This window comes from Tamandua tetradactyla, chromosome 6 (genome assembly GCF_023851605.1).
Source record: "Tamandua tetradactyla isolate mTamTet1 chromosome 6, mTamTet1.pri, whole genome shotgun sequence".
Classification (NCBI taxonomy): Eukaryota; Metazoa; Chordata; class Mammalia; order Pilosa; family Myrmecophagidae; genus Tamandua; species Tamandua tetradactyla.
In genome coordinates, this window is record NC_135332.1 from 112,257,512 (window position 1) to 112,284,306 (window position 26,795).

A 26,795-nucleotide genomic window follows, 5' to 3' on the forward strand; every position below is an offset into this window, starting at 1 on the left:
GTAAGAAAGAACCTCAGTTAAAAGTTAACTCCCTTTCCTCTGAAGAACTAATGAAATAAATCCCCTTTTATTAAAAGCCAGTCTATCTTTGGTGTGTGCATTCCAGCAGCTAGCAAACTAGAACAGGCCATATTTAAGTTTTTCAACTGGAGGGAGAGGAAACGCAAATTCAGCTCAATTAAAGGAGTTTAATTGCAAGGCTGTGCACAAGTGGACTGATGCTTAAGATGGCAACAGCTCCAAGCAGGGGAAGGGGTATAGTTTGTATAAGATGGTTGGTGGGATATAGGGAAAGGGAGGCCTTGGGTTTTCTTTGTCTAGCTTAGGAGCGGGAAGTTGGCAGGATTCCACTGGTCAGTTTAGAAGTGGGATTTTGGGGGTACTAATGAGGAGTTACTGCAAGTTTGCAGCTGCCGGGGCTGTAACTACCAGGGGGCAGATATTGGATAAAGGGAGTTATAGCAGGAATGCAGCTGGCAAAGGGGGATACAACTGCCTTGTGGACTGGGGCAGGTTTGGTTTTGCAAGGGGCCTCCTGGAAGTTATGGGGTGAGGGAAGAGGTTTAGCCTAACATTTTGTAATCTATTAGAATCAGTCCTTTGGCCACAAATTATCCACTTTCCTTGCTCATAGAAAATATCCTTATCTCCAAATTTCTTATCCTGCTTGTGGTCCAGTATCCCATGATTTGCATCAGGACCAGATGTGGGTGTGGCTTCTGGGGTATAGTTCCTTGAGTACAGCTCCTCAGTACAGCAGTTCTGATCCATACAAGGTTACCTGCCTGCACGCACACAATACACAATGGCAAGGTAGGGACAATAGGCACTTTAAATAAAGAACAGGAGACACAAGAAACAACAGAGGTCACTGTTTCATATTAAGTCTGAAATCCACCTGGGCACATGTTTTCAAGGTACTCCCTTTGATTAGGGCCCCATTTGTTATGTAGGAGTAGTTCTTTGTGCATTGTTCTTCTGGAATCTTGCTTCTTCCCTCTGGGCTCTTAGCTTCATCCTTTCTTTTCCATAAGAAAAGGCCCATGTTTGCAACTGAATTTGCTTTTTCAGTCTGCTTCCAACCCATAGAAATTTGGGGCCCAAAAGTCTTGAACTGTCTTTAGTCTAAGCTAGTAAAACTAATTATTTTAAAACTTAAAGAGTTTGTCATATACCCAATTATAGTCCACTCCACTAGAAAAAATATTACACTCATGATTCTTAAGACAAGCCCTTTCTATTTTGGTTGATGAGTGAATATTCTCTGGGACAGTATCATTAAGATTCTCAGAAGTTCTTTTTTTCTAACAGAGCAGATTGACTAGGTACTACGTTATAACTTTCTGAAGTCTTAACAAAAGGTCTACAGATACACTCAATTTCATCTTAATCCTTAAAATAATTCCTATTTTTTGAGACTCTTTTATGTGTTTAAGTGACTGGACATGAGGAACAATTTTATTTTCTGAGTAAGCCCTGGACCTTGATATTTCTTCCAAATTTTGCTTTCAAACTGAATACTTTCTTCATTCCTCTCTTCTTGTACTTTGTCATTTGCAGCTAAAAAAAAAGTCAGTTTACATTTTCAACGTTCTTCTAGGAAATCTTCTTAACCAGATCCGTAAGTTTATCAGGTGCACTTTTTATCATCCAAGTCAGCGCAGGTGAAGGTTTTTTCAATAGTGCTACCACTTCATAACAAGAACATCCCCAATAGTAAATTTCTCACCACATTTCCAGCCTCCTCCTGCCACCTGAACCCACAGCCAATGTCAGGTTTAAGGTTTATGTTTTGGGATCAGTTTTTTTTGCTGTTGTTGTTATTAGTTTCTGTATGACATATAGCCTTAAAACTTTATAACTCAAAACAAAAATATATTGTTTTCCATGTGTCAGTAGGTTCATTAAATGTTTCTTCTGCTCGGCCCACCGTTGGGCTGTGTTATGAGTTTGCATTTGGCTGCAGATGTGGTAGGGTTTGGGAAGCTGGGTCTGTCTCTCCATAGCTGGTCTCTCCATAGCAGAGTGCCTTGTTTCTCCTCCATATGGCCTCCTACATGGGTTTCCTCACCGGCTGCTGGGCTCCAGGAGACCAAAAGTAGAAACTGTAAACTCTCTTGAAGTCTCAGCTCAGAAAAAACAGTGTCACTTCTGGGATACTGTATTGATTCAAGTAAATCAGAATTCTATCTCAGTACCACGGAGGATGGAGAAAAACTCCACATTTGGATGGAAGAGATAGCAGTGCCACATTGAAAAGGGACATCCTGACCAGATGGAAAGAGTTGTTGGCATATTTTGTGATCCACAGCAAATATTGGGCAAGAAATATTAACAATTTTTCATTGTTGGTAATATATGCCATAAAAAAACACTAATCCAATCATATTTGTTCATATGGCAATAAAGAATGCATTTTATAGGTTTAAATAATAAATGAGGTAGGACTGTATTTTGCCTTTTGTATCTGTCATTCATTTATTCTTGGAAAGCTAACATAAAAGTGTTGCATTTTCTTAGGTTGTTTAGGTCTCAAACTATTGGTTGCAAATGCCATTGCTTTCTTGATAATTTTCTGATATATATATATATATATATATATATATATATATATATTTAATTTCAATTTTATTCTCTAAAGCAGTAAAAGAATTTTGTAAATCTTTGATGGATTGTCATATCCTTTTATCTTTGTATCTTTCCAAAGTAATGGGTTTCAACTTTTACTTTCTCAGAAAGGCTAAATACTCCTCTTACTTCTCCCCATTCAATTCGTATAGTTTTATTGTTCCTTATAGAACTTACCCCAGAGTTATTATATATTCATTTTATCTATTTATTTTCTATCTTCTTCACTAGAAAGTGAATTCCCCAGAGTAGAGACTTTTATCTGTTTCCTTCACTGCTGTAATGCTAGCATCCAGAACAGTTCCTAACACTCAATAGGTTCTCCTAAATTTTAATTTAGTGAAGAGTATCCACCAGTTCTGTGTTTTTTTTAAGGAAAATATCCATTGTTGTTTTTAATTCTAGTGCTTGAAATCTGCTATGTCCATTTAAATATTTCATTTGGTATGTTCTGAGAGACCATGTCCATCAAGGAACATGCATGTTCTGTATCATGATTGGAATATAGTTGCCAATTGTTTTATTTAGTAGAGTTCACAAAGCATCTTTGCTGGAAGGTATTTCAGGTATATATAAATGAGCAGCATTGTTTCCTAAATTTTTTTTCGGTCAAAAAATGCCTAGCTCTCTAAGAACTTTTGAAAAAAGAGAAAAGCGTCTCTGGAGATCATTCTTCACGTTCCTAGATGGTCAAAGACATTTCCTACTAATTTTTTAATCTTCGTTTCTTCCTATTCTGCAGTGTTCCCTTACCTCATTCTGTTGTCAACTAAACCTATGAAATGCTTAGTGATAAACAGTTATGTCCACAGAAATTGGAAAGAGAGTTTGGAGATAGGACTGACATTTCAATTTAAATCTATATTCTTTTGTAAATTAAAAAAAAAAAAGACCTTGATAGCACATAATAATTTCCGAAAAATTAAATAATACAATGATGCAGATTAGAGAAATCTCAAAGAAGGTTGGCAAAATTACCCAGCAATGTTTTGAACTATGTTTTGAAACAATATTTGTTTCATCTTCTCGTTCATCCACGCTGCTTTTTCCATTCCATGGTGGTCCCTGGGGTTCCCTGTGGGTGACCTTTTTCCACTTTGCTTAGAAGGATTTTCTAAAACCACAGAGTGAGGTCTCTGTGTCTACTCTCCACTGCTACACCACTAGTGTGTTGACCTTAGCTAACCTCCATATCCTGGAGACCATTAAACAAAGAAAGTCAGTTGTATTCAATTAAAAAAATTTTTTTTAATTTAGATTTTTAAACTTATAGAGAAAATATTTATTTATTTTGACAATTTAAAGAACTCAGACATGTAGAAAGAGAAATGAGTAGTCTCTGTCTCTTCATTCTCCCCAATTCTACTCAGTTTGTGTGTTTTCATATGCTTTTCTTTGTGCAAGCTATTATATACCATATATGTAGAATGATTTACTTTGTAAAAATGATTTGGCTTAATTTGTCCACATTCTTCAGCAACTTGCTTTTATTATTTTAAAATGTGTTGAGGAAATAATCCTCATGCTATTAAACTTAGACCTAATTTCTTTTTTAAAAATAAATTCCTGCTATAGCATAGTGTGAATGTGTCATTTTAATTATCCATTCCCTCTTTGAAAGATATTTAGATATTTTCTACAGTTTTGCCACCACAGAGTATATTCTGTAATAAATAAATACTTTGCACTTTCGAAGAAGATAAACAGCCTTGTGTATATATATCTATCTATATATGCAAGTGTTTTTATTTCTTTATGCATGTTTTACCAGACAAAAGAGTGCTGGATCATAGGGCTACTACATATTTTTATTGTAATAGGTATTACTCGATTACTCTTTTAAAACAATTTGCAGAAAGATATATTTCCATCAAGAGCCTGAGACTGTATTTCCTATATTCTTAACATATAAATATATTTTTAATTATTTAATTTTATTTGCCTCAAAACAAAAATACATTTGGTTTAAAAAGTGAAGTGGTACTATAAAGTAGTTGTCTTCTTTTTCCCAGTTCTGTTACTAAAAAGGAATCTTTTATTTTTTAACTTTTTTTTGTTTAATATAACATATATACAAAGCAAAGAAAGAAAATTGTAGTTTTTAGAGTATCCTTCAACTAGTAGTTACAGGACAGATCGCAAGGTTTGTCATGGGCTACCATACTGTCATCTCAGATTTTTCCTTCTAGCTGCTCCAAAACATTGAAGATTAGAAGAAATTGATTTTTTTTATCATCACAATCGACTTTTTTTTTAAGTAATCACTTTTAACTCTTTTAGATGTTTCTTCTACAATTCCACGTAAAATTCCATGTAAGCAATTCCACATATCTTAACATAGAAGATCCTTACTCAGCTCTCTTTTACATTTGAAATTTGAGGCCTCATCTTTTCACCTCTTTCAGGGACTGTGCTATATTCCTAACCTAGCCCATACAGTACAGTGATGCAGTTCACATATTTGTTAAATATATAATATACGCGCTGCATTTATAGTATTCTGATTATGTTAATAACTTTTTCACAGTTGAACTGTAAGGTATCCAACTATTTTTTTCTAAAATTAGTAATTACCTTATTTTTAAAGTTTATTTTCTATACACCTGGCCCTAATAGTACCCCAAACCTTTCTTCAAAGTATTACACCCTCAAATATGAACAAACCATCAAGTAAGCTTAACTTCTGTCTTATTTTGTATTTAAAAAAATTATTTTACATTTAAAATTTTAGAGTTATCTTTCCTGTAAACCTCTGTCCTATTGCTCACCTGTCTTCTGAGATCATTTTTCACAATCATTCTGGGAATTCTTTCTGCCATTCTTTTACAGAGGTATCATAGTTTCCTCACAGTTCTTTTGACAAATAGCATATAATGGGTTGACTTAAACAATCGAAATTTATTGGCTTAAGGTTTCCGAGACTGGAAGGCTTGCTTCCTCCAGCGGTAGGAAGCATTTTGACTAGCTAGAGATCCTTGGAGTTACTTAGCTTTCCTGTCACAGGGTGATGTCCTTTCCTTTCTTTGCCAAGTTCCGCTAACCTCTGGCTTCTGACTTCTCCTCGTGGTTTTTCTCTCACTCTGGTTTCTGGAGCCAGCCTCAGACCTGTACTGAGCTGTGCAGGAACAGGGTCTTGCCAATATGCCTTGATTTGAACTTCTGGCCTCTGAAACTGTGATTCTAATTCCTGTTGTTAAAGCCAGCCCTTGTATATTCTACTTGTCATAGCAGCCTAGTAAATGAATACAGGTAAATTGTCTGTTTGCTGAATCCCAAATCTTTTTTGTTTTTGGTTTATTCACTTGTTGTGGTAGAATACCTCGTCTAGGAGCTTTCTGAGAAAGAGTACATGTGAGAAAAATACTTTTGTCCTTGCAAGCATCCTGCTTGGTTCTTTAGGTAGATTTATAGAATTCTAAGTTGGAAATGCTCTTCAGTTGCATTTTGAAGAAATTACTCCTCTATCTTCCAGGGCCATGTGTTACTACTGGGGAGCCTAATATCAATTTGATTTGCTGTTTTTTGTTCCTGGAAGATTTTAAGATTTTTCCCTTACTCTTAGTGTTTTGAAATATTGTAATAATACACCTTGAATTGTGCTGGATATTTAATGGGCCCTTTTAGTCTTAGAAATAATTAAGTTCTTTTATCCCAGTTCCTTTGGTCTTGGTCCTCCTGGATTGATGCTATGATGTTGAAATAGTGTGAATTGTCTACTTTTCTTGGCATTTGTCCCTTTTGGGATCTTCACTTTTTTCTACCTTGCTAAATCTGCAGTTACCTCTTATCCACCCATTTGGCATCTTCCTTCAAAATATGTTGCTATATCTCTATATCTAGATATCTCTAGTAATGTCTTCTATTCTTTTCACCTAAGTCTTTCAGAAAAAAAATCTCATCCCTGTAATGTAGTTTTAGTGGAAATTTGGGGAGAAGGTAAATAAATATATGTAATCAATATTCTATGTTTTATCAGGAGATGTAACAAGAATGTCTTAAAAATCCTTACTAGCTGCTGATAAAGTTGGTAACATTATATAAAATATACTTTGCCTGTGTGTTTTCTCTAAATTATAGAAATTACTGATTTTATATCAATTTAAATCAATACTAAATTTTCTTTTTTCCATGCACACTGTCATACTTCCCTTTACTTGTTCACGTAAAATGTTTTCTGCAAACCCAGCTTCATAACTTCCCCTTTGCTCACAAGAAAACCATTTCCAAGGGAAACTGCTTTTATTCTGTACATTGATCTTGGTGTAGTCCTTCACATAATGATGAATAGTTAGGTTTGTGTATTGTGTAGTATGCTTATGATAACCATTTTTCTGATGTAGTACCAAGGTCAGTAGAGCGTCCTAAGTGGAACTGGCGGACTAAACCAAAAAGCCGTGATTTTGATGAATTGAACCACATCCTTCAAGAGAGCAAGAAGCTGGGGAAAGCCCTTGAGAATCTCTCTCGAAGTAAGTTCATTTACTTGCTTATAATTGAAATTCCTAGCCAGTATTTAAAGCAGAAATATTCATTATTATGGCTGGTAGACTATTTCCAGTACCCTTGTTACATTTCCATGAGTAGTTGAGAAATTTTAAGGGCATGAGATTGGAAATGAGGTTTGAACTTGCCTGTTAACGCAGATTCACCAGGTTCGGTTCCCGGTGCCTGCCCATGTAAAAAAAACAAACAAAAAACCAACTTTACTTCCTTGGCCTCAATAAAATTTTCTTTAAATGTCATGGAATATTAAAAATGCATAAATGAAAAATAGAGCACTAACATTTGACTGATTATATTTTAGGGTCTGTATGTTTTTTCAAATAGTATAGTTTTACTAATTTCATGATTTACATCAAAGTTGAGCACTGTCATTTAATATATTTTGGAAGAAGTAGTAAATATGATTCTTTAATTTTTTCACACTTCTTCAGTCAAAACTCACAAGAGCCTTTTCTTAGACTTCTGTGCAGTGAATCCATCTCAGAAGTTAAATTGCCTTATCACTCGGTCCTTAACAGAAACCCTCTGGATGGAATTCAAGAGAGCCTTGCTTTTGCTAGATTTATTTTGGTAGCAGATAATAATAAAGTGAGGTTTTTTTTTTATTTTAACTTATTGCTATATTATATTCATGAAAAGAGCCTGGTTTTATCAATATGGAAAACCTATATTAATATCTATGCATCATACTATTTTGGGCAGAGCCTGTAGCATTTTATGACCTCTTAGTTCACCTAATAATATGAGTTAAAAAAAGATGAATGTGGGGGTGCAAGGGTAGTTCAGTGGTAGAATTCTCACTTGCTATATGGGAGACCTGGGTTCACTTCCTCGTCCATACACTTCACAAAAAAAGCAAAACAAACAAACAAAAAATTCAACAAATGGTGCTGCAATAACAGGATAGTCATATGGAAAAAATAATGAAATATGACCGTGCCATACAGCATAAAAAAAAGATGCCCAATTATTACATAGATTTAAAATATAATGTTAGGCAACTTTTGTCTTTTAATATATGACAACTGTCTTGTAACTTTTGTCTTTTAATATATGACAACATGTCTCATGTTGCTTATTTGTAAGAGAGTATTTGGTCTTCTCCTAAAACTTGTGTAATAAAGAGGTTCTATGGCATTTCAAGTATTTAGTTTCCCATATTTGTAGCAGAAGTGTCAGGGTTCAAGCTATGGTCTGACTTAGGAAAAACCTGGATGAGGAGTGCCAGGTGGAGCATTACAATTGAGTCCTGTTATCAGATGTTAGTGTTGGGCTCATTTATTATTTGCAGGGAAGCCTCCAGAAACAACAATGTTGGGGTCAGTCCTTGGTCAGGGGAGTAGAAGAGATGCAGATTTGGAATATAACTCTCAGACCAAAGTCTTGGCCTCTAGAATGAGAGTTATCTGGGTGTTTGGTTCTGCTTTGCAGTAATTTACTTGCAATTTTGAATATACCATTTTACCTCATTTCTCAGTTTCCCTTTCTATAAAATGAGGAAATCTATACTAGTTTACCTTAAATGGTTCCTCCAAGTTTTACAGGTATTTATTTTAATGACCCACAATTCATATTCCAAAGTTAAATTGTACTTAAGCTGGTAGTTTTTGATTCAAAATGCTTACATTTATTTTAGCTTCTTCTCATCCTCACTCTACTCTGCCTGCTTTGTGACCTCTTAGCTATCTCCAGTATATTCTTATTTCATTCTTTTTGAGCTCTCTCTCTTTGCCACTTCTGATCTCCCTTTTCTCCAGCTCAAACTGAGCTGTGGACCAATTTTACCAATATCTCCCTATTGATTCTTATCTGCATGTCTTGTCTCCTGGTGAAATGCCAATCCTTGAATAAATGCTATGACTCTTTTTCTTCTTCACCGATAAGACTGAGAGCCCCTGAAGAATAGGATACATCCAGGCTGAACACTGACTATCTGCACATTCTTGGATTTCAACGCCATTATTTATTCTTGGATGATCCCTCTCTTTCTCTACCCTCTTAGTAACTGTGAAAAATTACAGTAATATGCAAACCCTAACTCACTCCTACCTCATCATCTTTACAAATAGCCCATTTCTAACTCCACAGAAATCTTTTTATTATACCTATGATCTCACTTCCCTTCCCTTCTACTCACCTACATACATAAATATGTCCTCACTCATCCTCTCCTTCCCCGCATCCCCGAAGCAAAGGAGGCAATTCCTCTTGTTTAGGACAGAGCTTTGTACTATCGTCTTGAATCAGTTTTTTGCTGACTTCTCTAGTAAGAGTCCATTTATATCTCATCTTTTTAAAATTTACAACATCTTTCTAATTTCATCTCCAGAAATTATTAGCTTTGTGACCCAGGGCAGATTTCTTCTCCTTTCAGTATCTCAGTTACCTTTTCTGTAAAATTGCAGTAATAACGTACATACTTCTTAAGAGTTTTCTGAAAATCAAGTGAGACAGTGTATAGTAAAGAGCTCAGTGTGGTGCTGGCAAATAATAATTGCTAGTTAAATTTTAGATATTGTATTAAATATCTATTTCAACATGGGAAACAGGTTGGGTTAGAGATATATATGTAGGATTGTTTGGTACATAGATGAAGAAAGAGAGCCCCACCAAATCAACACTTGACATGCAGGTAGAAAAGTGATATAGTTGAAGCTTGAAATGGAATTTGTTGGGGAGGTAGGATGAAAACTAAAATAGAGTATTTCCATAAAAACCAAGAAATAAAATATTTCAGAAAACTGTTGTGTCCAAAGCAGCACATAAATAAGTTCTATATGATAAAGAGGGAAACATATCCAAGTCATGTGCAGCTTTCTCTCAGCTTTTCTTCTACTGTTTAATGCAGAGGGATTCATAATAGTGAAAAGTTCTAAACTAAGCATCTTTCATTCGGGAAACAGATAAAAGGAAGAGGGAGGGAGAGGGAGGGAAGAAAAGAAAAGGGAAAAGGAGAATTGTGAGTATCTGTTGTATATATGTGTAAGGGTTTTAGGGGCGATAAGAGGAAACCAAAAAAAAAAGAACTTGCTGATTCAGGAGAGGTATAAGATAATCGATGGGGCAAATATCAAAGAAACTGAATGGGACGGAGTAAGGAAAACAAGTGTGAAAATTTGTCTTCCTAGGAGAAAGAACACTTCATCCTCCGAGACTAGAGAGAGCAGTATAAAATTGGCCCATTTGAAGGGGAGGATTTTTCAGGAAGTCCAGGGAGGGTAAATCTGAAAATAACGAATTTTCCATTATACTTAAAGCTAAGGTCCTGTATGGTAAACAAGAGGAAAGGAAGGTGAATAGGGGTCTCATGGAAAACTCTCAAGGTTTAGAAGAATCCTTGGAAGAATGAAAGAGACGATTTAGCATGGATAAAAATTAACTAGTGCTTCTAGAGTAAGCGTCAGCATTCTCTGGCTGATGGGCCAACTCTAGCCAGCAGCTTGTTTTTGTGGTCCACAAGTTAAACATGGTTCTTAAATTCTTAGAGGCTTGCTGGAGCAAAACAAGCAAAGAAAAAATAAAGAATATACTACAAAGACCCTATGCAGCTTGCAAAGCCTAAAATATTTTCTGTTTCGCCCTTCCAAGGAAATGTTGCCAATTCTTATTCTAGAGTAATCAAATGAGAATAAAACCCTTCAATTCATAGCAGGAATCACCTTTGCTTTAAGAGTAGTTAGCAGCCTGTCTAAAACAGCATTTTAATTGATTCATGGTGATGGTAAGTCTGGGGTACCAGCAATGTTCTGTTTGTTTGATATGAGTGGTACTTAATACATGCATATGTTTTAAAATTGCTCATTAGACTCTGTACTGTCCTGGGTAACCAGAGAAAAGCTCTGATTTGTAGCATTTGCCAATTTCTGTGGTCCCACAGGGGTCAGTTTCAAGCTATCAGACTGACATCCCTGCATGTGAAGTTGGGAAGAAATGTGCTGAATTAGTTCTCTCAAGCTGATTTGGTGCAGCTCCAGCACACTGCTGGTATTTCCATGTTTAAGAGTCTACTTCTGTATGTGTGTTATATTGCACAGTTGAATAAAAAACTCTTAAAAAGGAAGAATTGGAGGAGTCTAAATCTCTATAGTATAATATCATTAGGCTTTTTCTAGTATGGAAATAGAAGATGGAAAATGAGCTTGTTCTAGTCTATATTAGATGAATTTTCTGGCCCATTCTTGCAAAATGAGTTTCTTGACTAAACTATAGAGAATTATGAAAGCAGCTATTTCTGTTTCCTGTTACAACAGCCTGATTCTAACACTAGAGCTAAGCTGAAGCCTGAGAATCTGGAAGTCTTGGTGAAGCATATAGCATTCATTTCCTCACCTCAAATTTGGGAATGTTAGAATTGTTTCAGAATAAATTCCTGATACCACTGAGAACTCTTCAGAGAATAGAATAAAATGGAGAACCCCCAAGGTTGAAGGACACAAATGAAAGCCATCCAAATAGGTCTTTGAAATAGCTGAAACAGGATCAGGAAATCTACCTCTGGGTGCCTGTGAGAACCGCTGCCTCTTACATAGAAGAAAAGCATGTTTTCCGAAAGACTCAGAAACTGCAGTTGGGTACCGTCACTAAGTAGGCAAGCTTCTTTGGGTTCTCTGGTAGGACAGCATCTCTTGTAAGCTCTCAGCTTAGCGTTTAGGAAGCCCATGTGCTCTAGGATACATCAAAAATCACACTCACTCAAATCTTGGGTCTTCTTCTTCTTTTTTTTAATTACAGATATCATAGCAGCGCACTACATTTTCTCATACACTTTTTCAATTCCCTGCTGCTCTTCAGTTTCTATAAACTTTAAAATTCTTAATTAGATTATACTGTGTTGGCTTTTTAAAGTTAATGAAATGCCTAGAAGTTATTAATCTCCTCTTGGGAAGTAGCTGTGAAAGTTCTGGGCTATAGAAGAAATATTCTGTCTGCTCACTATGAATGGTTCCCATTAGAGTGTCATGCTCTATAAAGAAACATTTCATTAAAATTCTTTCAACTGCTTTTAATCAATGGGAGCTTTGATTAAAAATGAATTAAGAAAAAATGAGAAATACCCTAGGCCATTTTACATTGACAATAGAAAGCTGAAAGGGTTATATGCAGTAGAATGAGATTGATTTAAATAACTTATTGGGCGAAGTCACCAAAATATGTAAATGTTAAAAAATATGGTAATAGGTATCCGAACAAAATATGTTAAGACAACCACTTGGAATAATTAGAAGCGTAATTCCTTCCCCAAACCAAGTTTTCCATCTAGCTAGTTTAAATTTTACTTTGGATCCCTATACTTCTTAGTGCTTGTAATAAGTCTTCATAGTAACTTTTCTTTTCATCTCCATTTTCTAATGCTAACAATGTTCGTCCCTGAAAATCTGATCATGATGCTTGTTATAACTGGGAGTAAAGAGAATGGGCAGTAGATAGAGGATCCAGGAGCTATTGATGAATAGTGTACCAGGACTGTGAGAGACCCACTTTTTGACTACTTGAAGGCCTTTTGGTTTACTTGATAGGTCCTGCCTGTATTTTAGATGGGTGGAGTATTACTGCTGTCTTTATGAACAATGATTCATAAATTTGAGGTATGAAAGAAATGTAAAGATCAACTGATATCGTTCTAAAAAATTGAACGAGAAATCTATTTTTGAAGGGCTCAGGGCATTAACACAACAAGTTAAAGAAAAATCAAGAAAGTTTCAAAATACCAGACAGTTGAATCATGGGTTATTTTACTCAGTATATCTAAGCTTTATAACTTTGTATTAAAAAGACAATATTGTTTCATCTATATACCCACTGTTTTTAAAAATGGATCAAGTCCTTTAAATATTTATGTTCAAACAAGATATTCAGTCTTAATCTTGAATTCATGTTGGAAAGGAATACTTTTGTTAGTATTACAGTATATGTAAATATAAGCATTTAAAATAGTATGTTTGATTATATAAACAGGAATAATGCATTTTAAAATCCAATGTAAGACTTTGATGTAAATCATTTGGTACCCAATAAAATTCCTTTACTTTCTTGAAATCTGAGTTATTCTAAGTAACCATTTGTAATTCTGTGTATTTTTTCAGGCTTAAATATTCCTAAATGTGTGATTTATTTTAGGCCATTAGAAATTTTTGTAATGTCCTGAAAGCTCTGGAATCTCTTTTCTCTCTCATGTCTACTCCTCTGTTATGGTACCATTATACCTCAGAGTTCCCCACCACAGTACACTAAGGGGTGTTAACCAACTCCAATACTGCCCCACCACATGCCTTCTCTACTTGAATTGTGTAAAAGAACTATCTTCATATTTCTAGCAAGTCCTTAAATAATTGGTGAGCTTAAGTCACCCAGAATCTCTAAAGTGATGGCTAGACAGTCTTCTAGTGCAGTGACACTAAAATTATTATTACTAGCCACTATTTTTAAAACTTTTTATCTTGAAATAATTTCAAACTTACTGGACAATTGCAAAAATAATACAAACCCCTACAGAGTACTCCAGCATCCACCCACCTCACCCCACATACCAGATCTTTCTGCTTTGCCATTTTCCTTCCTTCCTTCCTCCCTCCCTCCCTCCCTCCCTCCTTCCCTCTCTCCCTCCCTCCCTCCTTCCCTCTCTCCCTCCCTCCCTCCTTCCCTCTCTCCCTCCCTCCCTTCCTTCCTCCCTCCCTCCCTCCCCTCCCCTCCCCTCCCCTCCTTTCTCTCCCTTCCTTATCACTCTCTTTATCTATCAACCTGTCATCCATATATCTTCTGAAAATTGGAGAGCAGATTGCACACATCATAATTCTTGAACACATAATACTTCCATGTACATGAACAAGGATATTCACTTAAGTACTGTTATCAAGTTCAAAAAATTTAAAACTGATATAAAGTATTCATAGACTAGATATACCAAGCACTTTGGTAGATGTTAAAGACGTAGAGATGAATAAAATGGAACTCACTGCCCAGAGGGACAAACCCTTGAGAAAAATCATTGATTACAAGTGTATGTTTAGTACTGTAATAAATGTCTGCACATTGATTCAGTAAAGTATCATTTTCAAGGGAAGGTGGCATTTGAGCTAAATCTTAAAAAATGGGATGTGGTTATCCAAATCAAGCAGAAGTATTTATTGAGTACCTACTCCCTGCCAAGCATTGTATTAGGCACAATAGCTATCTGTGGTCATGAGTAAAAGATATGCGACCCCTGCTTTCATGGAGCGTTCCTTTCAAGTGGGGAAGACAGACAATGAATAAGTAAACTAATGAATATATATATATATAAAACAAGTAATGTTAAATGCTGTGAAGAATGTTTCTCATTTTATCTTTAAGGGGGAGGATGGTACCATTCACTGTGATGAAGTAGGATATAACTTCACTCTTTTGTTTAAAATTGATCGATTTTTAGGGTAATAGTTGAGAAATGATAAAAGATCTGATTAAGCACTAGACATTCTGCATCTGAGCAGGTGAGGGGACCTTGTAATAGGCTCTTTCCTCAGGCTCATTTTCTTGAGACTGTTTCAGGTTCTGTTTTTCAAAACAGCTATGTTTCTTACTTTTCATAGTCTGCTCACCTTTGTCTTCAAATCCTGTTTTTACTTTCTCCATGTCCTCTGGGACTTAAACTTTAGCCCTTTCCTTGTCTTATAGCTCACCCCGCAACTGGGTTGTTGACACTGCTCCCCTTTGGTCTATGCTCCAAACCTGAGGGCTGGCCGTATTTACTCCAGTAACCAGCCACAGCACCTGTGTCAAGTTTGTGCATACTGTTGTTCAAAATAGGGAAGTGAGACAGGAGGATGACCTCTGCAGGCTAGCCTGCTGCCTTTGAAATACTCATGGAAATTCAGCAACTAGCTCAGGCAGAAGTGAGTGCTGGTGTTAAAGACTGCTAACCATCACCATGTGGAGAAATGAAAGCATCAGTGATATGGGTTTAATTATTAAGAGACATATATCAAGTGAAAAAATAGCTCAGCAAAGAATTCGTGTCATTTCAGGAATGGACAAAAAATATGGAGGGAAGATTCCTGTGAAGGAGACAAAGAAGGGAAATAGAAAAGCAAGGAGAGCACTTTTCAAGAAAGACAGTAGTATTAATAGAGTCATTGTCATGCAGAAAAGAAATAAAAAAAGGATTGAAAAATATTTACTAACTTAGAACAATTTTGGAGGAGTGGTAAATCACACTGAGCTGGAATGAAGAATGTGTGGATGATGAAATAACTCATGAGGAGGAAGTACTTATCCATTGGTTCAAGAAGCTTTCAATCTAAGGGGTCAAGGGGCAAATTAAACTCTAGTCTGTTTCCTGATTTGTAAAATAATGGAATTAAAATAAATAATCCTCAGTCATTCTCCTGTAGTAATATTTTATTACTCTAGGAGCTATATCATTTCTTAAGAAGGAACTCAAATCACAACAGACTGGTGCTTTATTATCATCCTAACAGGCCAGCCCCATAGTGGGTTTGTCTCTACAATTGTCTTTGCAAATTTGCTCAACCTTTTAAAAACCTGGAAACAGTATAGTAGTCGTTTTGTTTTCATTGCATTATTTGCATTGTTTAGCAATCCATTGCTATCACAGTTGTCTTAAATTACTAATTCGTTTCATCAATAGAAAGAATGTGCCACATTATTTTGAAGCATTAATAAAATGAAATAAATAGAATAGAAAATGTACTACATTTTCCACTAGAGTTTTCAAATAGGAGTTACTGTTTTTCATATTAGGTTATTAAATATTACTTCTAAAATGTATTTTGTAAATCTCTTTTGAATCCCAGGTATTGCCATTTCAGATGAACTCGATAAGGTAAGTTCATCCATTCAATGAACATAGATCTTACATTTCATTTGACCTTCTTAATTCAGAAGACATAAAAAAGTGTTCAGGTATTTGTTTGGAAAAGCATGCTAATATTACAAATTTTTTAGTTATTTGTTTAGATTCTTTTATGTAAGTTATTTCATGAAATATACAATATCACTCTACCTATAGAATTTGGTTAGAGATAATAGGAACACTGTAACGAATCACATATTAAAATAAGAAAACTAATAAAAGTATATTATATAAATTATTTGCATTTTATCAGTATCTAAATGAAGATGATGATGATGGTAATATGGAGCTACCCTTTGGAAACCTTAATTAGTAAGATTTAAAAAAGAAATTTTTTTTTATTTTCCACAAGCTAAGAGAAAATGATGGCATCTTGGACTGGGATGCTAGTTGTGAAGGTTGTAAGAAGTGAAATGATTTGGAATGTATTTTAAAGGTAGTGTCAGTGGAATTTGCTGATGGATTGGATGGGGAGGGTAATAAAAGAAATCAATCAGTGATGATTCCTAGGTTTCCAGGATGCGTATGTAGGTGCATAGTGTGCTGTCTACTAAGTGAGAAAAACTGGGGACAGTGCCAATTTGGTAGGTTCAGATGATGAAGAGTTCTCTTTTAGATTCTTTCCTTTGAATTGCCTTTTAGACATGTTTATATTGTTGCTCATGTGAGAGATTTGACTTAGAGTCATACATTTAGAATCATTGAGACAGTGGCTCTCAAATTTTGGGTCTCAGAAACTCTTTACATTCCTAAAAATAACAGGGTATACCAAAGAGCTTTGATTTATGTGGGTTATATCAGTATTAACTGTGTCAGAAGTTAAAGCTGATAAAATGTTATATGTTTATTCATTTTAAAAAGAGCAATGATAAAACCAATACATGGGGTGCATGGGTGGTTCAGTGGTAGAATGCTCGCCTTTCATGCAGGGAGACCCAGGTTCAATTCCTGGACCATGCACGCCCCCCCCCCCCCCAAAAAAAAAAAATACGTGTTAACAAAAGTAACATGCTTCTTTGAAAAATAACTCCATTTTCCAAAGCAAAAATAAGTTAGTGAGAAAGTGGCATTGTTTACATTTTTAGTCATCTCTTTAATCTTTGGCTTAATTGAAGACTGCTAGATTTTAATATCTGCTACTGCTGCTTCCACTCCATTGTGATAAGTTGTTTTGGTTTGTCAAAAATCTAACAAGAGGTGAATAACTTGAAAAGGGAGGATACCTAGATATATCCATTATCAAAATTTGGTGAAATCAATCCAGATATCTCACTGAATAGAAAAACTCCATCTATACTCAGAGACTAAGGTATATAGAGAGATGACTATGTAGAGATGCAGACATAGGGAAAAAAGAAAGTATTTTGTGGCATGATTTTTAAACTCTAAGTTATAATACAGTAATTGTATTAGTTTTACAAAAACAATAAAATTAGTATGTCTCCCCTCCAAATAGGTATACACCTTTTGAATTTTGTGCCATGGCAATGTATTTCTCAGTTACTAAATAAATACATAAAAGTTGGGACTATACTCTTAAATATGAATTTCCTTTAATAATCCATCATAATATTTTTTTAATTGTTTTAATTTCTATTTGTGCTGCATGCAAAACTGAATTTAGCTATATACAACAGGAAGTAGAACAAGCAGCTATTATGGTCTAGGAAGTGGATGCAGCTTCGCCTGATTTTGTCCTGATTTTTCTGGTCTTTTACTCTATGTCCCTTACAGTCTCATTTCAGCTGATTTCCTTCTTATACCTTACAATTTGCAGAAATTTCATAATTTTGCAATTGTATTTCACATTCATTTTACGCATAAAGACAAAATTATCACAATTTCTGGTTCATTTACTCTTTCCAAAATATTCTGCAAACCCTGATTGCCTGATTCATCAGTTAGCTTGCATCAGGTTTGTCCTCTCCTGGCTTTTGTTCTTCCCTTTTCTTAGTGCTGCGACTTGTAGCAGGGTTAGTATCTACACGTTTTTTGGTGAGCTGAATAACTTACTAATTGTTCTTTGAACTGAAAATAAATTTACCCTCAGTGGATAAAATTATGGATATCCTCAGGATGTATCCTCCCATCTCCTATCCTCTTCCTTCCTGGCACTAGCTCAAGAACTTTCCATTTAACTGAACTTCACTGCATTGCTGATTTAATTTATTTCCTGTATATATTTATTTTTGAAGACAATGGAAATTGCTTCTACTGCTGTAGAAACTACAGCTGTCATAAGCTTTTTTTTTTTTGTCATAGGCTTTTATTGAAAAAATATTGATAACCGTGCAAAAAAAATTCCCATCCTCAGACCTGATTTTCAAAGCATATCAGATAATACAAAAGAATCACAGACCCTGGAACATTTTGGCGATCAATGCCTGGATCAGAAGCAACCCATGTCCCTTAGTTTAGACTGTTGGCCAGAGTGTAGCTAACCTTCATTTCGCCTGCCTGGAAAGCACCTGTCTGCTGAAATGGAGAACTTGTCCCCTAGCACCCTCTAGTGGCCATGAAACCCACAATCCATTTTCAGTGTGTAAGAAAAAGTGAATCTTAGGAAGGGACTGAAAAACAGTCAAATCAGAGTATTTTACCCCCTTTGTCTTCAAGGTAATAATAAATGCTTCTTTATCCTTTTAATCTTCCCTTAACAGTTTTGGGGGTTCACTGAAGATATATTTTTCTTAACTATTTATAAATATGAATATTTTATTCTCAATTCTAATTCAATTGTAATTTCATTGAAATAGTTTTCTCTGTAATCTTTAAAGTTAATGACTCTTGAACTAGGTAATAGAAATTATTCATTTTATTTGAAAAGAGGAAAATAAAATAAATGAGACTAATGTTTTAAAGCAGTTTTTTTTTAATTGTAGGAATTCTATCAATTTCTTATTCACTAATATTTTCCTTAGCTCCTTTATTAGTTTTCTGTTGCTGTTGTAACAAATTAAAAACAACATAAATTTATTATCACAGTTCTGTAGGTCATAAGTTCTTCAAGAATCTCACTGGACTAAAATCAGGGTGTTGACAGGAATGCATTCCTTTCAGATGTTCTAGGGGAGAGTCTGTTACCTTACCTATACCAGCTTCTAGAAGCTGCCCTATTCCTAGGCCAATAATCCCTTTCCTTGATCTTCAGAGCCAGCAATATCTTCCTCTAACCTCAGCCAGGAAAGGGTCTCTAACTTCATGGAATCATGTGAATAGGTTGGGCTTGCCTGCTAAGATAAACCATGTTATTTCCCCATTTTAAGATCTTTAATCTTAATCACATCGGCAAAGTCCCTTTGCCATATAAGGTTTATTGGCAGGTGCTGGGAATTGGAATATGGAAATTTTTGGAGAACATTATTCTGCCTCTCACAGGCACCATTTATAAGTTCAGATTGTATTATCTTTCATATCTACATATAATTTTCCAGGCTTCTTTGATTTCAATTCATTCCTCAGAATACCATTTAATAGGCATATTTGGTGCCTGTAGAGTTCCCTTTCACTAGGTTGTACAACCCTTCCTTTAACTGCTGTGAATGTTGTATGCTTATGGGTTCACCCTTACCCTGAGAACCACTTCAACCCAATGGGAGGCATCTTGCCCAAAGATGGGTAGGTTGGCCGTCAGCCAATGACTAACTCACATGAGCTTCTAAGATGCCATTCACTCCAGAGAACCCCATAGGATTGGGCTGAGAAGAGACTTGAGCTGAACTCACATCTTTGCCTGGCTTCTTCCTCTCCTAATCTGCTTCCTTACTCTCTTACAGGTTTTACTGAAAACACCCCCTCAATAAATCACTTTCTCAATCTCTTGTTCTAGGAACCCTCACCACAGTCATTCTACCAGACGAATCTTCTTAAAGCAGAATATGCTGAAAAATTTTCCATGAGTCCCTGCTACCTTCTAAATTAAGTTCAGATTTCTAAGACTAGAATTAACAGTTTCCATGTTGTGGTTCAAATCTTTATCTTATGCCCTGTTTCCTTTTTTTCTCTATTCAGACTCTATACTGTAGTCAGTAAGGATTCATGTAAGACAGCCAGACTACAGTACTTGCAAGTTATATTTTATATTTATTTTCACCTTGCCCATTGTCACACTTTCTCCTCTCTATTTTCCATCCTTTAAGCTCTACCTTTCCCAGATTACCAATGCAGAAAGTGATCTGATCTCTTCGGACCTCTTAAAAAAACATGGTGACTGTCCCAAAGATGACACTTCTTGTTTCATTTTACGGATATTTGTGTTTACTTCTTGAAGAAATAGTGTGGTATTCTGGAAAACTCCACAGATAGGCCTTGGATTGAAACTTAATCCTAATATTTACTTATTCTATGGACTTCTGGAAGTTATTTATAGATGCTGAGTTTTAGTTTTCTTCTCTTTAAAATGGAGATGGTTTTAGTAACTATTAACGACATTAGTTATTACTCAAAACTAGTTTTAGGCAGATTATTAATATATCCCAAATATGAATTGTTCCAAAAATATGAACTCCTTGCACAAGCTGTAGTCTTGAGGTTCTGTATCATTACTCCATTTGGGCTATAACTGAGTTTTTTGTCAGTCTGGAATATCATTATCATCCATAAGGTCACAACACACCAGTGTTTCACCAGGAAGCTTAATATTCCTGCTACTTAATCCCAAGACAAAGATCTCCCTATTATCTTTATGAAGAAGATGCTGTAGAAAATGTAGTTAATAAATGCCTTCAAAAATGTGACAGTAAATAAGATAGCTTCATGGGAATTCTTCAAACAATTTCTGTTGGCTTAGGGAGATATCATAAAACAAAGGCAATGCTCAAAACAATTTCACAGGGAGTCTCAAAAGTGAGGTACAGGGCAGTGATCCCTCATCATGCTCTGGCTTAAATAAAATATAAATTTTAAAGTATTTAGAGCAGTAGTGAGTCTGCTTATCTTTTAGATAACTCGTTAAATATACTACTCTCTTTAAGTAGCACTTGCTGCATGTTAAATGATAGTGAGTTGAATCTTGAATCTCTAGATAAATATATATTAGTAATAGCTAACCTGTTTAGTGTATTTCTAGTCTAAACTTTTTCACATAGATGGTTACTTTATCCCAATAATAAAAATATCTAGCATTGATTGAAAATTTATGTGCCAGGTGTTGTTCTGAATTGTTTACCTGTATTACCTCATTTAGTATTTATTAATACACCTTGAACTGGGGACTATTATCACCATTTGACAAGTGAGGAAATTGGAACACAGGGAGGTTACTAAATTTACCATAGGGCACGTAAATAGAAAGTAGAAGAAGTAGAGAACAAATCCAGGCAGATAACTCCAGAGCTGATGTTCTTAATAATTTCATCTTATTGAAATAGACATTATTATTCACCATTTTAATAGATGGGAAATAGGGGGCTCTTGGAGGTTTCTAAGTTCCCTTTGGTACCATTCTGAGTTGAAAAATTTGAACTCAAAACCAGGAAGTCTGTACTCCAGAGTCTACTCTCAACTTCTGCATTGGATTTTGTCATAGTGCTTGGTGCAGACTCATCACTCAATTAATAATTTCTGTTTTTATTATAGAACCTCTTTACATTCTTCAGAGAACCTGCTCTTGTACATATTATGCCTTGGGTAAATAACTACTGAGTCAATAACTAGCCAGACTTACTGGAAAAAAATTTTTTTTTCTAATCAAGTGCTTCTAATTTTTGTGGCCTTTCTATTTTTCCCCCAACAAGACATTTTATTTTGGTTATTTTATTATACTAAGAGATCTAATTTTTTCATGTGGTTGTAATCTAAAAAGAGAGTTAGAGTGGTGTAGTGTTCATACTCATAAATAACATTTCAACATGGGAGATAAATATATGAGACTTTGTAAAAGACTAAAGTAAGAAGATAGTAATCAAATGGATTTATCAAGTTCAGAGTATTACAGGCACTGTATTGAGTGCTTTAAGTAAATATTCTCACAGTTATACTCAGAGCATCCTATGAAAAAGGTCTTATCTCCATTTTACAGAAAAGAAAATCAAAGCTGAGAGAGACTGGGAACTTGAGCAAAACTCGGATTTAAACACAAATTTAACTCGAAACTCATTTCCTTAACCACTATGTTGTCTTGCCTTGCTAAAAGCTAATACTCAGAGTTTATTTTAAATGATTTCTTACAAATTGTGTGTGTATCATTGGAATCCAGTGCAGATATTATGCTCAGTGGGCTTTTCAGTTACTTTGTGGTTGACTTGCTAAGTGCAACAATGGAAAGAATGAAACCTTAACTCCTTTGAAGTAGGATTGTCTTTTTGCTAAATAGCTTTGTTCTTTTATTCCATTTCTATATTGGTTTCTTCTCAGGCAAACAGATTTGGCTTCTTTGCTTCTTCTGCCATTTATTGGAAAATGCTTTCAGGGTTCTTATATCTAGCAGGACAAACTTAATTTGTTATGATTCTTTTGTCTTACCTTGTGTGTTCCAGAATCTCTGGCTACCCACATGTGACTTATACATGCATGACATGTTTGTTAATAATGGGAGGCTTTACTTATAATCATGCCCAAGAGTCATCCGCAGAGAATCTCTTTTGCTACTCTCTCTCTCTAAGCCAACTCAGCAGGTGAATTCACTGCTCTCCCTACTACATGAGACATGAATTCCAGGGGTGTAAATCTCCCTGGCAACATGGGACAGAACTCCCGGGATGAGCCAGGACCCAGCATCATGGGATTGAGAAAGCCTTCTTGACCAAAAAGGGGAAGAAAAAAATGAAGCAAGATGAAGTCTTAGTGACTGAGAGATTTCAGAGTCAGGAGGTTATCCTGCAGATTATTCTTATGTGTTTTATAGATAACCCTTTTTAGTTGATGGTTGATTGGAGTGGTTGGAGGGAAGTACCTGAATCTGTTGAGCTGTGTTCCAGTAGCCTTGATTCTTGAAAATGTTTGTGTAATGATGTAACTTTTATAGTGTGACTGTGTGATTGTGAAAACCTTGTGTATGATGCTCCTTTTATTCAGGGTATGCACAGATGAACAAAGGGTAAAAATCAGGTAGATTGAAATACTGGTAGTCAGTGAGGGGAAGGGCGGGAATGGGATATATGAGTTTTCTCTCTTTACTTTTTATTTCTTTTTCTAGAGTGATGCAAATGTTCTAAACATGATCATGGTGATGAATACACAACTATGTGATGATAATGTGAGCCATTGATTGTATACCATGTATGCACTGTATGTGTGTTAAGATTTCTCAATAAAAATATTTTAAAAAATAAAAAAAGAAACATGAAATTGTTCTTATACCTTAGAAAACACTGGATACCTCAATATTTCTAATCTTTACCTGTTTGGGTTAAAATGACATTTTCATTTTAATTCAGTTTTCTACTTATGGAGTGGATTTCTTTACACATCATGATGTCCATTTGAAGTTTATGTTTGTGAAATATCTGTTCTTGTCCTATACCTGTTTTCTATGGGGGAGTTTATAATTTTCTTATTGATTCCTACAGTTTTTCCTAGCTTAAATATACCTCTATTTATTATAACATGTTTTGAAAATATAAAAAATACAAAAGAGAGGAAAGACCTTCCACAATCCAATGACCCAAAGATCAACAAGGTTAATGTTTTGTTATATTTTTCTCCAGAGATATCTGTGCTTTGTGTGTTGTGTGTATAAACAGCTTTACATATTTTAACAACTTCAGAATAAAACACACTTTTCATTTAAAGAAAACATTTATGGAACATTTGCGTAGGACCCATGGAGGAGGCATCCAAAGCCTTGGGCTGGGAGACGTGGGATCCCCTACAATATGATTCCCAGTACATCAGGTCTACAAAACAGATGCATGTTTCAAGTTGGAGCAGGGAGAGGAACTGTGGACAGAAGGAATAGGATTTTTCCAGAAGCAGTATTCATAAACAGAGATCGCATACTCAGAAGAATGACATTGCATGTAGTGAATTGCCAGAAGATTTTATTCTCAGATCAGGACTGATTCAACATGTGTTATCTTCAGCTATCTATGTGGAAAAGCCCTCAGTGACCAGTTATCTTTCAATCAAACAAAATCACATTTACACTAGAAGTAGGTCATATGAATGGTATCTAATTGATACATTTTTTAATTCATATCTCTGGTCTTACACATTATAATGGAACTCACATTGGAGAGAAGCCGTCTGAATTCTATCATATGGGAAGACCTTCAGTAGAATATATAACCTTAGTGTGCATGCGGGAATGCACAATGTAAAGAAGCCCTCTGAGTGTCATCTATGTGGGAGTGCTTCATTCAGTGTTCTGCCTTGAGACAACACTGGAGAAAAAACTTATGGATGTTGTCTATGTGGGAACACCTTCTATTAATATTCTTCCCTGAGCCAAAGTGAGAGAAATCCCACTGGAGAGAAACTGAATGGATGCCATCAATGTGGGAAGGCCTTCAATCAAGTTTGTAACCTTTATATATGAGAGACTGCACAATGGAGGGAAACCCTATAAATGTCATCTTTATGGGAAAGCCTTCACTCAACTGTATAGGCATTAGAAGGCATGAGAGAACTCACACTGAAGAGACACCTTAAGAAAATCATTTGGTGGGGAAATCTTGGTTTATTTTTATAAGCTTAGACTACGTGACAACTCAAACTGACAGAAACTTTTTGAATGCTAAATATGTCATGCTGATAACTTTATCAATCTAAGCTTATTCCTACTTGAATCAATATGAATGTCAGCTATGTAGCAAAGCCTTTAGTAAATGATCTGATATATAATATGAATGAACTCATAAAATACATGTAAGGAAAGTGTAGGAGTCTTCATGCACCGATCCACTTGTTACAGACAAGCCTTTACCAGAGGATTAAGCCTTTGATGGAGTGCTGGATAATTCATGTTGGAGATGTTATTCATGATAAATCACAAAAAAATTATTTATCGGTACAGCAATACTTGTAGGGCAAGTGAGAGTTCTCACTGTATAAAACTCTTTTCAGTTTCATGAATGAAGTCCTGTCTTCTGTAATCACTCAAGGCTTAGCATTAATATTCTTATGCTGAGGAAGCAACAATCATGAAGTCAGTTTTGGAAAGTCTTCAGCTATATTTCATGTCAGAAAATTCATAGTGGAAAATAGAATAACTTATATAGACCCTGTAGTATAAAATGCATCAAAGAGTAGAGAATTTTGAATAAGACTTACTCCTGAAATTATGTAGGACAACAATGTAGGATTTTGAAGTTGTATGGTGTTCTAGTTTGCTAGCTGCTGGAATGTGACGTATCAGAGACAGAATGGCTTTTAAAAGGAGGAATTTATTAAGTTGCACATTTATAGCTCCAAGGCCATGAAAATGTCCCAGTTAAAGCAAGTCTACAAAAATGTCCAAATTAAGGCCAACAAGAGGTCACCTTCACTCAAGAAAGGCTGATGAACTTCAGGGTTTCTCTCTCAACTAGAAAGGCACAAGGTGAACACAATGACATCTGCTAGCTTTCTGTTCAGTCTTCTTGCTTCATGAAACTCTCAGAAGTGTTTTCTTTCATCTCCAAAGCTCTCTTGCTGTGTGAGCTCTGTAGTTCTCATGGCTTTCTCATGGCTCTGAAGCTTTTTCCAAAATGCTTCTTTTCGTAAAGGATTCCAGTAAATTAATCAAGACCCACCTGGAATAGGTGGAGTCATATTTCCCTCTAATCAAAGGTTAATACCCATAGTTGGGCGAGTCACATCTCTGTAGAGACAATCTAATCACGTTTTCAACCAACAGTAGTGAATAGGGATTAAAAGAAATAGCTGTCTCCACATGATGGATCCGGATAAAAACATGGCTTTTCTAGGGCGCATAATCTCTTCAAACTGACACACATGGGTAACTGAATGATGAATTTTGTAAGAAGTAATATGAAGTGAGATTATTTAATAGATCAGTACTTGCATATTGTATTAGTTTGTTAAGCTGCCAGAATGTAATATACCAGAAATAGAACAGTTTTTAAAAAAGGAATTCAGTAAGTTACAAGTTCATAATTCTAGAGCTGAGAAAATGTCCAAACTAAGGCACCAACAAGAGCTTACCTTCATTCAAGAAAGGCTGATGTCATCTGAACACCACTCTCAGCTGGGAAAGCACATGGTTGGCATCTGCTGGTACCTTGCTCCTGGGTTCCATTGCTTTCAGCCTGTTTCCTGTGAGAGTTCCTCACTTGGCCTCTGTTGGCCTTCATTTAGCTCCTCCAGGACACAACTCTGGATTCTGGTTGCTTAGACTCTCATGGGAAGGCACATGGTGATGGCTGCTCTGCCCTGCATCTCCAAACATTTGGGTCTCATGTTGGATCTGTCAGTTCTGAGGCAGCTGTTCACCATGCATCTGCATCTGCTCTCAGGGTTCTTCAAAATGTTTACCCTTTTAAAGGACTCCAGTTAAACTAATCAGACCCAACTTCAATGGGCAGTCACATCTCCATCTAATCAAACAGTCACGCCCACAACTGGACATGCCACATCTCCATGGAGATAATCTTATCAAGATGTTCCTGTCCTACAATATTGAATCAGGATTAAAAGAAATGGCTGTCCTCACAAGATTGGATCAGGATTAAAACATAGCTGGGGTACATAATAGCTTCTTACTGACTCACATATATGTAATAAACAAATATTTCTGGGGTACATAATAGCTTCTTACTGAAGAAACAAATATTTCTGAAAATCTAATATGTTGGTCACATTCTAGTTTTATTTTTTATGCAGTTCTAAATACAAATATTTGAATCAATCAGAAAATAACTTTGCATCAGGATTATGA

General features: G+C 35.6%; 1 protein-coding gene across 1 annotated transcript in view; it reads left to right on the top strand.

The window, feature by feature from the left end:
* C6H8orf34 (chromosome 6 C8orf34 homolog) overlaps positions 1 to 26,795 on the top strand; it is a 393,975-nt gene that overhangs the window by 93,986 nt on the left and 273,194 nt on the right. Inside the window, exons 4-5 of the mRNA XM_077163208.1 lie at positions 6,969 to 7,097; positions 15,921 to 15,949. Coding sequence (XP_077019323.1) covers positions 6,969 to 7,097; positions 15,921 to 15,949 — 158 coding nt within the window. The remainder of the gene's footprint in view (positions 1 to 6,968; positions 7,098 to 15,920; positions 15,950 to 26,795) is intronic.